General features: G+C 37.0%; 1 protein-coding gene and 1 long non-coding RNA gene across 2 annotated transcripts in view; one reads left to right on the top strand and one right to left on the bottom strand.

Annotated features, from left to right (window-relative positions):
- LOC132401852 (uncharacterized) overlaps positions 1-10,935 on the top strand; it is a 55,409-nt gene extending 44,474 nt beyond the window's left edge. Inside the window, exon 2 of the long non-coding RNA XR_009514728.1 lies at positions 3,384-10,935. This is a non-coding gene — a long non-coding RNA (uncharacterized LOC132401852). The remainder of the gene's footprint in view (positions 1-3,383) is intronic.
- atp6v0b (ATPase H+ transporting V0 subunit b) overlaps positions 10,710-12,218 on the bottom strand; it is a 24,839-nt gene continuing 23,330 nt past the window's right edge. Inside the window, exon 8 of the mRNA XM_059984121.1 lies at positions 10,710-11,303. Within this exon, the coding sequence (XP_059840104.1) occupies positions 11,277-11,303 (27 nt within the window). The 3' untranslated portion in view covers positions 10,710-11,276. The remainder of the gene's footprint in view (positions 11,304-12,218) is intronic.

The raw sequence follows: 12,218 nt of genomic DNA, 5'->3' as shown, positions 1-12,218 counted from the left end.
AAGTGGGCCATTTCTGGTTGGCTGCTTATGACTACTGGTGTTCCTCAGGACCACTCCTTTTCACATTGTTCCTCAATGATTTGGATAATGGAATTGACGGCTTTGTGCCAAAGTTTGCAGATGATACAAAGATAGGTGTAGGTAGTGCAGAGGAATAATCTGACTGCAGCATGACTTAGTCAAATTGGCAAAATGGCCAAAAGTGGCAGATGAAATCGCATTGGGAAATGTATAATGCAGCTTGGTAAAAAAGGATCAATAGTGCGGACTATTATCTAAGCGGGGAGAAGGTTCAAACTTCAGAGATGCCGAGGGACTTAGGAGATCTCGTGCAAGACTCACAGGAGGTTAAATTACAAGTCACATCTGTGGTAAACAAGGCAAATGCAATGTTGGCATTTATTTCAAGGGACTGGAATATAAAAGCAAGGAGACAATGCTGAGACTTTATAAGACACGAGTCAGGCCGCACAAAGAGTATTGTCAACAGTTTAGGGCCCCATATCACAGAAGGGATGTGTTGTCATTGGAGAGAGTCCAGAGGAGGTTCACGAGGTTGATTCCAGGAATGAAGGGTGTTTATGAGGAGCTTTTGGCAGCACTGGGCCTGTGCTCACTGGAATTTAGAACAATGTGGGGCTGGGATCTCATTGAAACTTACTGAATGTTGAAAAGACTAGATAGAGTGGATGTGGGGAGGATGGTTCTCCTAGGGTGGGGTTTTCCAGAATTAGAGGGCAGAGACTCAAAATTGAGAGGCAACATTTTAGAACAGAGGTAAGGAGGATTTTTTAATTTTTTTTTAGCCAGAGTGGTAAATTTGTGGAATAGTCTGCCACAGACTGCAGTGGAGGCCAAGTCCATAGGTATATTTTAGGCAGAAGTTGATTGTTCCCCAATTAGTCAGGGCATCAAAGGATATGGTGAGTAGGCAGGTGTATGGGGTTGAGTGGGAGCTGGTATCTGGCCTAATTCTGCTCCGTTGTCTTACGGACTTCATTCCTTGAAGTGTACAAGACAGACGTCTCTTAGAAAAATGTATAAAATCATGAGGGGGGACAGACAGAGTGAATGCACTCAGTCTAGATGCCAGAGTTGTGGCATCAGGTTTAAAGTAAGAGGAACTCAAAGGGATTTTTTTTTTTTTGTTACTCACAGGATGGTATTTGTGTGGAATAACCTTCCAGAGGAAGTGTTGTAGTTGTGCTGTACTGTTCTGTCTGGGGCACATATAGTGACACCTGACAGTTGGACAGGTGCATGGATTGAAAGGGTATACGTTATTGGCCAAACAGTGGCAAATGGGTCCAGCTTGGATAGGGTAAATTGGTTGGCTTGGAACAGTTAGACTGAAGGGCCTTTTTCTGTACTCCATTTTCAAGACAAAAATCAATATGAATTAGCATTGGTGGAGTTAATAGTTAAGGTGGTGATCATTTTGTACAAAATTAATGGATTAATGAGGATCCCTACTGAAGAGTGTCTTTCCATTCATTAGAATGCATGATACCCATCTAAGGACATCACATACTTGGTGCCACAATAAAGTGCAAATCTGCTGCTATTGAAATGTAGTTTTGGAGTAACAAATCAAACATGAGAAAATCTACAAATGCTGGAAATCCAAAGCAACACACACACACAACACTCAGCAGGTCAGGCAGTATCTATGGAAGTGAATGAACAGTTGACAGTTTGGGTCGTGATCCTTCCTGAAGAACCCTTGGCCTGACAACTGTTTACGAATTTCTATGGACCCGAGGTCCTGCAGCACTTTGTGTGTGTTGCAATGGAGCTACAAAGCTATTCTATATCCAGATGGTCTTGTATAACCACACAGTAGAGATGTACAGTGGAAAATGTTAAAGGCTGGTGAATAGTGTGGTTAGTACAATATGGAGGGAATAGTTGTGGAAATTAATGTTACTTCCCAAACCAATTTTAGTTTAAAGATACAAGAAACTTAATACACAGAATAGCTGTTTCTCTTGACTTTTCTTTGCAATCTATCATACTGGGTACATTTTGGAGTACCAGAACAGTAAATGCACATAGAAACTGACAGACTGAATAGAAATCAAATATCTATTTGCAAAACAGTAAAAGAATCCAGACTATTTTAGAATAATCACTATAATGGTACAACACTTTTGCATGAAAAAGGGCTACAGGCAACTAAGAGCAAATGCCAAGGGTCACATTGAGGCCTGTTGAATCAAGACTAAAATCAAATAATTATTTGACCTGATACAGAACTGCCTAAATATCAGAAATATTTGAAGTGAACAATAAGGTACTTTCTGGGAGCTTCCAGGATGATATCTGACCAACACCATCATGTCTTTTTGTCAGTGGCTCAAAAAAAGAGAGATGGCCTTTAACTCCAGACCCACAAATTTAATTAAAACCCGTAATATTCTCTGAAATGGACAAAGGGGCTACTGTGGACTTCAGTGGAGCAACCAACAGCCACATCCTGTAAATAATTAACAAAGATGGCAACTCAGTCTCCATCTGTTATAAACATTGGATAAATCCCACATCTGCCTTTCAAAAGCAGAAATTCATTTATTATTGTACATGTAGCGTTACCTTTGAACTGTCACATTTTCTCAGTTATAATGCATGTAATTTGTGAAATCTGGTTGCTGCACGTGCTCCATGTAAAATAGATAAAAATTGCAATTCCTCCCAAAATCCTGCAGAGGGCAACAACGCTAAGTATGACTAAGATTTTCACAGCATTAAGATCAGTTTTCTCTGCTCACTGTCCACTCCATGTTCTCTGGAAAAAAATAAACACTCAATATCTAAACTAGCTCCCCAACTATTTAGTTAACTGTCACAAAACCCCACATGGGTTATTTATTAAGATCCTTTACAGAAGTAAATCTGCCATGTTTGCCCAGTCTGGCCTACATGCAATTCCAGACACAGCAAATGTGATGAATCCTTAACTGCCCTCTGAACAAGCTCAAAGTACTAAGGTCAATGAGGCAAATGGAAACGGCCAATAATACTTTTTTCAAGTCTCAACTACTCTGTGAATGAATAATCTCTATTATTTAGTACAAACCTTGCATTCATGCCTCGATGCCCCTCAAAGTGTAGAGATCAAGTCCTTTTATACATCTTTGATACTATTGAACAGAAAAATGATCCAATAATGTAGCTGTATAATGACAAGGTTCTATGGTTGATAATTTGAACTGAGCTGGGAAAACAACTGTTACATACAGTGGCATGCAAAAGTTTGGGCACCCTGTCAAAATTTCTGTAACTGCGAATAGCTAAATGAGTAAAAGATGACCCGATTTCCAAAAGGCATGAAGATGATAAATTTCTTTAATACTTTATTATTTTATTATTTCCATCTTTTACAGTTTCAAAATAACAGAAGAGGAAAAGGGTCCGAAACAAAAGTCTGGGCATCTTGCATGGTCAGTACAGGTCCATAATCCCTTATCCCAAATCCTTGGGGCCAGTTGCATTTTGGAATTCAAAATTTTTCAGATTTTAGAATCCCTCCTTGTTGGTTCCAGGACCACCCTCCACCCCGCTCACCCCCGGCAGATAAAAAAAAAACCCCACATATGCTCAAGTCCCTTATTTAACCTCGGTGCAGATGGACTTGGCGAAGCTCCAGACCTATGCATATCCCCCCGTATACTTTAAATCATCTCCAGATTACTTATAATACCTAATACAATGTAAAGCTGTTATACTGCATTGTTTAGGGAATAATGACAGAAAAATATTTTACAGTATTTCCAAAAACAAAAATATACAGCTTTATATGAACCAAATCAAACACATGGTAAATGACTTATTGGAATAAAAGTAGAATGTCACTGTCACTATAAAACTTCAGTAACTTGTCTGTTTCTTTAAATCATATACAGTGGTAGTTCCGACACCAGCGTAAGATGCTGCACAAATACACCACGATCAAGCTTCTGCAATAACTCCACTTTCTGCATTATTGATAATGATGCTTCCTTCTCATTTTCTCTTTGTTATCCATAGGGGTATCTGCAGCTCTTTCTCACATTTTCACAGTGAAATTAAACAAAGTCAACAGTGAACACGAAGTATCAGCGAACAGCAAATGCAAGTGTAACCAGTACGAGCACTGAGCCACAACTGACATCTGGCAGCCTCTGCTAGTGCTGCCACGTCACACCTGAGTGACGTCAGTTGTTGGTAATAAAAACTTCTGTTTTTGGAGCTTTTTGGATTTCAGCTAAGGGGATTGTGACCTGTACTTAGTAAAATCCCCTTTGGCAAGTTTCACAGCTTGTAAACACTTTCTGTAGCCAGCTAAGAGTCTTTCATTTCTTGTTTGGGGGATTTTTGTCCATTCTTCCTTGCAAAAGGCTTCCAGTTTGAGATTCTTGGGCCATCTTGCATGCACTACTCTTTTGAGGTCTATCCACGGATTTTCGATAACGTTTAGATCAGGGGACATGGCAAAACCTTCAAGCTTGCACCTCTTGAGGTAGTCCATTGTGGATTTTGAGGTGGGTTTAGGATAACTATCCTGTTGTAGAAGCCATCCTCTTTTCATCTTCAGCTTTTTAAAAAAAACTGTGATGCTTGCTTCCAGAATTTGCTGGTATCTAATTAAATTCATTCTTCTCTCTACCAGTGAAATGTTCCCCGTGCCACTGGCTGCAACACAAGCCCAAAGCATGATCCATCTACCCGTGCTTCAGTTGGAGAGGTGTTCTTTTCATGAAATTCTGCATCCTTTTTTCTCCAAACATACCTTTGCTCATTGTGGCCAAAAAGTTCTATTTTAATTTCATCAGTCTACAGGACTTGTTTCCAAAATGCATCAGGCTTATTTAGATAAACACAAAGTACATTGCAGATGCTGTGGTCAAATCAAGACGTACAAAAAAGCTGGATGAACTCAGCAGGTCAGGACGAAGGGTCTTGACCCGAAACGTTGACTGCTTCTTTCAACGGATGCTGCCCGACCTGCTGAGTTCATCCAGCTTTTTTGTAGGCTTGTTTAGATGTTCCTTTGCAAACTTCTGATGTTGAATTTTGTGGTGAGGACACAGAAAAGGTTTTCTTCTGATGACTCATGAAGGTCATATTTGTGCAGGTGTCACTGCACAGTAGAACAGTGCATCACCACTCCAGAGTCTGCTTAAGTCTTCCTGAAGGTCTTTTGCTGTCAAACGGGGGTTTTGATTTGCCTTTCTAGCAACCGTACTAACAGTTCTCTCGGAAAGTTTTCTTGGTCCTCCAGACCTTAACTTGACCTCCACCATTCCTGTTAACTGCCATTTCTTAATTACATTACGAACTGAGGAAACGGCTACCTGAAAACACTTGCTATCTTATAGCCTTCTGCTTTGTGGCCATCATTTATTTTGATTTTCTGAGTGCAAGGCAGCTGCATAGAGGAGCCAATGGCTGCTGATTGTTGGAACAAGGTTTGAGGAGTCAGGGTATTTATAAAGCTTTGAAATTTCCATCACCTGGCCTTTCCTAATGATGACTGTGAACAAGCCATAGCCCTAACAAGCTAATTAAGTTCTGAGAGCTCAAATCTCCTGGGGTGCCGAAACTTGTGCATGGTGCTCCTTTCCTTTTATTCATCTTTAACTTTGACTTTTGGAGATCAGTTCATCTTCTACTCACTTAACTATTCACAGTAAAAGGAATTTTGACCAGGGATGCCCAAACTTCTGCAAGCCACTGTATATACTGCCCTTTATATTGGTCTCCTTGTTTTTCGGCATTTTCTTTCTTGTGGCCAATTGACAGGTAGTTGATCTGCAGATTCTTTGTGTTTGGGGGTGGAGGGGGAGATAGGGTTCTTTGATGCTACTCACTGTTATTTCTAGGGAGAGAGGGGGTTGGTCACTTTTTTCTGTGGGGGGGGTCAGAGAATGTTATTGTTGCCTTTTCTGTGGGGGAGGGTGGAATATTCTGGGGTCTGAGTTTTGTTTTACTTTTCCATGTGTGTTTCATAGCTATCTGGATAAGACAAATATCAGTTGTACTGTACATGCATATTTTAACAATAAAATGAACCTTGATACAAAATAAAGCACAGATGTCAGATACTGGACAGAAGCAGAAATGGTGGAAGCAACTCAAATAGCAACTGAACAATGCAATGGGGAAAGAAGTTCAACTATCTCCTCTGGTTGAATAAATTCAAAAGAACCCAGCAGCTAAATTCAAATTTTCTAATCATTCATTTGTCTTGTATCAATTTTTACCAGACACGAGGAAAAGCAACTGGAGTACCATCTTCAAAGTCCATCTTGAATCAGTAAAAAAAAAATCAAAAGAAAATTACAGCAATTAACCAGCCTTGACAAAACAAACTATGGCAGTTTTTTTCCAATACAAGTTTAATTTATCTATGCCTTTATCAAGTCAAATTTTGTAATGGAGTCCACAGAGAACATATTCTCAAAAGGCTTTTCACAAAGATAACCACTCATACATTCAACAGGATCACAAAGTGTCTGAAGTAGCTGTCGATTGCAAAGAAGCCAGATATCATTTCAGAGCAACTTTTACACAAATACAGCAAAATAAAAATGGAAAACACAATCTCAAATAAGCACTTAATGATCTGTAAGAACCTATTAAAGGATCCATGAGAAAGTCACCATACTGACACCCAAGATCTTCTGTTGCATGTCTGCAGAAACAAGTTGATAAATTTCCTATTATTGACGGAGACTGTTTTCTTCAAATTTAACTGAATTTTGGTGTAGTATATCTACCAGAGAAGTTCTCAGTACTTTAATACATACCATTAAACCAGGGTGTTGTACAATAGAGTATTGTTCATTCATAAATATTGGATTTAACTAACATTTTATGCCAATTTCACATGGTGGCAAGTATGCCCATGCAGAGTTCCATCACAAGACTGAAAATACAGTTGAACTGATCTTAGAATACAAATTGTAAATATTTGCTTAAAAAAATTGTTGAAGACCAGGCTTGTGAAATGCTGTAAAAGTCAATTTCCCCACTCCCCTAGAAAGCTCTCTTTGAATTATTTTGTCTTATCTAGTGTAGAACAGCAGCTCTGGATTTCAAATACCCCAGAAATTCATTTAAACACAAAAACTCAATGTACTGTGATTATCACTATTTTGTCATCAAATATTCTTGAGCCAAAGTAGGAAAGACTTCAAGTATTCAATTACACCAAACTACAATTAAAACAAAACTAAAGAGTCCTACAGCTGACCAGCACTTTTATTTCAAGTGAATATTTCAACGAAAGACCACAAGTCAAATTGTGTGCAAAGATTAAGATAGTTTGAACTACAATTTTACCTTACAGTCCAGCTACCTGTGCAAATATAACATTAACAATACAGATCTCAATTTGAAAACAATTTGAACAGTTATGTGTACTTAAATGTAGCACTAATCAATAAATTCCCCTCTCCCTTTTCAAGTAGTATAAACTTCAACTAACGTGCACTAAACATGGGATTTCACGATGACAGTATTTTGATCTACTTTTTCTTTGAATTATTTATATTAAATAATTGCAGCACCCATTTACAAATTTTCCATTCACTTCATGATTCGTGAAGATAATTCCAAAGTTTGTTCAAATGTTTTGGCCCACTGGAAATGACCCAAACTCATTTCAATTAATACATTTCTGTGAAAGATGCATTTTATCAAACTATTCAGAGTCAAATTCAACTTCAAATATGTTGGCAAATGACAAAGGCTGTAACCCAAAAAGGTATACCACTAAACACCATGTTCCACTGTTTCAATTCTTTTCCACAAAAGAAAAAGTAAAACTAGAAATAAAGTTACCTCATATTCATAATAATGAAATATTTTCAACCTTAAAAGAGATCAGTATATAGTAACCCTGCAAGTTAAATAGGATACTTAATATAATTCCAGTTGATCTGTGTTAGAGTATTGTAATGGTTGTAATAGCCATTATCTTGAAATTACCTCAATATTTAAAGTTAAGACAGCATGAAATATGAATATTCTCAGGCTTCCAGCCAGGTATAAATATCAATTATAACCAATGTTTTGATGACAATTGATAACTTGTACCCGGCTGGAAGCCAGAGAAGAATTTATTTGCTGGGTAAGCACTACTCAGACTTTTATCAGCATAAAATACATTTGGAAATCACATTCTAAATGGATTGATAGGTGACCATTTAGCATTCAGCATGTAAAGCTGAAATTAAAATACAATTACTTTTCAATATTTAGTTAAGAAAGCAGTGAAACATCTTTAATCTGCTTGTATGTTTACTTTCCAGCAAGCTTTTTAATTTCTATCTTATTATATACACAAGCAGATATATTCAAAATCAGGTCTTGAAGCAAATCAAGTTATTTCAAACCAATGCGTCTTAATGGCAGGCATTAAAAAATCAGTAGCTCACAGTTTACAGTTAATGTACACCAAACAATAATAAATAACTATGTCCAAGCATGATTAACTCAATGTATAATCAATATTTGACTTTAAATTTCTACATTTAAAAATGCAGTGTTGTAAAATTTGTTTCCATTCATTACCATCAAGTCCAAACTGCATGCCAAATTCTGTCTGAAGTTCCCAGTTTATGATCAATTCCTCAAATATTCAGCTTTTAATATTAGAATCAAATCAGAAAGCATGGAAATGGTCTCTTCAGAGCATGGAAATGGTCTCTTCAGCTCACTTAGTCCTACTGACCATCAAATGATTTTTTTTTTAATAAAAAATCTCACTTTATTTTTCTCCACTTTCACATTAATTCCCTCCATCCCTACATTCTACCACTCACTATGGTTATAGAAGCCATTGACCTGCATGCCTTTGAGATATGGGAGGAAGTCCAGGCAGTCTTTGTGATGCGTTTTCCCACTATTCAACCTCCTGCTCTGACACAACTTAGTGACAAATCTTCAAGCAATAATTTTGCATTATGAGGAATTAGATTCCCCCCCCCCCACACACAAAAATTCCATTTCATAACATTCAAACTTGGGTCATGACAGCACTTTAACCTGCATATTTTCAACTTCACTCTGTATAACAACTTTGGAAAAAAGATCTAGTTGCTTTCTCGGCATCTATGATGAACAAACTCTCAGGCTTCCAGCCAGTAAAGGTATAGTACAGATATAGATTTTAACTGACATTTTAATGACAACTCTGCCATCTCATCAGGGATAATGCCGAGGCAGGTCTTGTCTGGTGGTACTAACACCACCGTCATCCATCCCTCCTTTGCTGTGCTGGATCTTTGGACTGCCTGGTGAAGGAAGCCATTGAAATAAAACCAGACGTAAAGAATTTTAACAAAGATGAAGTCTCGCTCCAAGTAAGAGCTGGAATTCAATTTCAAACAAGGTGGGACAGCGGAAACCTGATTGGATGAGGACTAACCAATCAGGAGGGACAACGAGAACATATACCACTGGACCAGATGTGACTTGGCATCATCCCCAAAGAAGATTGCAGAGTTTGACATCAAAACATTGGTTAAAAATCAATACCTGCACCTGGCTGTAAACCCAAAAAGTTTATATAACATTACAAGGAAACCAAGTTAAAATAATAAAATCATTTATTTGTACCACTATATGCACCATGTTTCTCAAGTCACATCCAGTTGATCACCCACCTGAATAAAACTAATTTTGTGTCAAAATTCCTTTGCTTAATTTGTTGCTATAGTACTTAAAGCAGATTATGGGGACAACAATTTAAACACTGAACTTTTGTAGCCTACTCAACAACAGCATTACAAAGCTCAATAAGGACAGAATTTTAACCAAATGTTCCAATTCAGCCAACTAACTGGCACTTTGGAAGAAAATGAATCTATGATTTTCTGTATAATCTATAATTTTATGTTCTGCCCAACAGTTAGCATAGCATCTAATAACTATTATCAGAAATATGAAGGCTTGCACACATGGCATAGTACTAGTGAAAGACCATCAATTAAACTAAAGCAATTTAGGAACTTCCTTTGATTATTCAAACTATTTCCAAACAAAGATGACTTTATGGATGTAATTTATCTTTTACTTTAGTTAACATGGAAAAATGTGACTCAAATTTTGTAACTAATCTGCAAAGAATGAATCATTTTACAGTTAAATCTCAGTGTGCAAAATAAAAAAAAAAATTCAAACTGGCTGTGAATGCAACTCATTCAACCAATATTGATCATATCTTATTGCAATTTTAAAATGCTTTTTGAACAAAACACCTCCAGTTACTCGCTCATTGCTCAAGGAGGGGAGAGAGAAAAAAAACAAGAATTATTATTAAAACCAGTACAAGTTAGCCATCCAATGCACTTTTGATTACCTCAGGGAGCCAGAGGTAACTTGTATTGAAACTTTCACTTTTGTTACATTAATTACACTACTGTGCACTGAAGATGAATAAAGATCAAGCAATTTTTAAAAAAAAATATATATTTTTTTAAATAAACAGTTGCAGCCTGAAGAACCAAAATGACAATTCTCATCATGTTGCATTTTAATAAGGCCTAAAATACTGTCAGGGAATGAGATATTTAAATTGCATTTGCTAGAGTAACTCAATCTCAACTGGTGTAGGTACATCAATGATAAACTTTCCAATGCAAGTACAAACTAACATGCACAATACTTTTTAAAAATTGCATTGGGTAAAATGTGTACAAAATGGTGTGTATGAGAAGAGATGGTTTGCTGAAGACCCATATGCAAATTCTTTATTTCTAAATTTGTAATTTTGATGTAACATTCATTTTCTCCACTACATTTACAAGAAAAACACAGTTCAGTTGAGGTACACAACAGTTGATTTTTGTATGTCTCATTCATTAGAGGTTTAGTATGATCTCCACAAGCCTCACAGGCCTAATATTAAAATCATAGTGATGTTACATCAATATTTTCAGCTCTTGCGTATACCAGTCAAAAAAAGGCTCAACTTCACCATTTGAACATGATAATGAAAGAAGTCTTCAACATTCAGTCTCACAGATCCATTCCAATTGCAAAATCCAAGTGGGCAATAAACTGTCACATTAAACTACAGACTAAACTATGGAATACTGTTGGACAGCACCTGGCCTGTTTTGCAGAATTGATCAGAAATTGCATCCAAATATATCACAAATCATTCTTGAAGCAAATGATGTTTAAAAACCACAAACAATATATTGGGAAAATATACACTTAAATAAATTATTTACAACAAATCTTGGTCTCATTTCCACAACTTTAGACTCCCCATGTCTTCATGAAGTCTAGTCTCCCATTTTCACTTTGGATGTCTGCAGAAATGAAGGTAACATTCATATTTATTAACAGCAATTTTTTTTTAAGCAGGTGCAAGCATCAACTGTAAGGGATAACTAGAATTCCCCCCCCCCCACCCACAAATAACCTATTAGCTAATGATGCTTAGCATCTTCATTCTGCACTGTTACACCAAGTACAGCGATTAGTATTCAAGGATGTATTCTACTCTTAATTGCAAACAATATTAAAAGTATATTCATGAATGCTTGACAATTTCCACCTCATCTGCTGAGCATCTCCAGCAATTTGTTTACTAACGAGGGGTCAATTACAATGTTGTTGGATCGGCTGCAAGTTTAAAATAAAGGATATAAGAATGATCAAAAATGTTTAGTAGTCTTACGTTAGTTAGAATGAAAGGAAATATAATATGGAAACTTAAATTTTTAAGTCAAGGAAGCAAAACTACAGTGAAAATTGGGAATGGAACACTAGAATGACAACTGTATTCAGCTAAGGGATAGTGAACTAACAGAAATTCTTGTGGAATAAGAAGTTCCCAGCAAAGATCGAAAAGAGCTAGAATTTCACGTTTTGAGGATGAAAGGCATAATGGGAAGTTTTTATAATATTAGGACCTGCAGGCTTTGCAAGGTTCCAATGGCAGGTGAAAGCAGTCAGTCCTTAGATGGGGCAATGCAGATTTTTAAAGAGGGTGATGATGGCAATGACAATGGATGTCAGAATACAGTACCACAGGAGAAAATTGTAGCACTGATATTGTACAGGATCCAAAAAAAATATTTTGAACATTGAAATGATGGTTAGTTTGAATTCAGAAGGGCAGAAGTTACTGACATCAAAAGCATGACTACAAAAGTGACAACAACTAGCACATCTGGTGATTATTCAGTCATAAGGTTGAGAATTATCATAGGTACAATCAT

The sequence above is a fragment of the Hypanus sabinus genome, chromosome 11 (assembly GCF_030144855.1).
Source record: "Hypanus sabinus isolate sHypSab1 chromosome 11, sHypSab1.hap1, whole genome shotgun sequence".
Taxonomy (NCBI): Eukaryota; Metazoa; Chordata; class Chondrichthyes; order Myliobatiformes; family Dasyatidae; genus Hypanus; species Hypanus sabinus.
The sequence above is the reverse complement of the archived record's forward strand: the minus strand, read 5'-3'. Positions and strand labels throughout refer to the sequence as shown.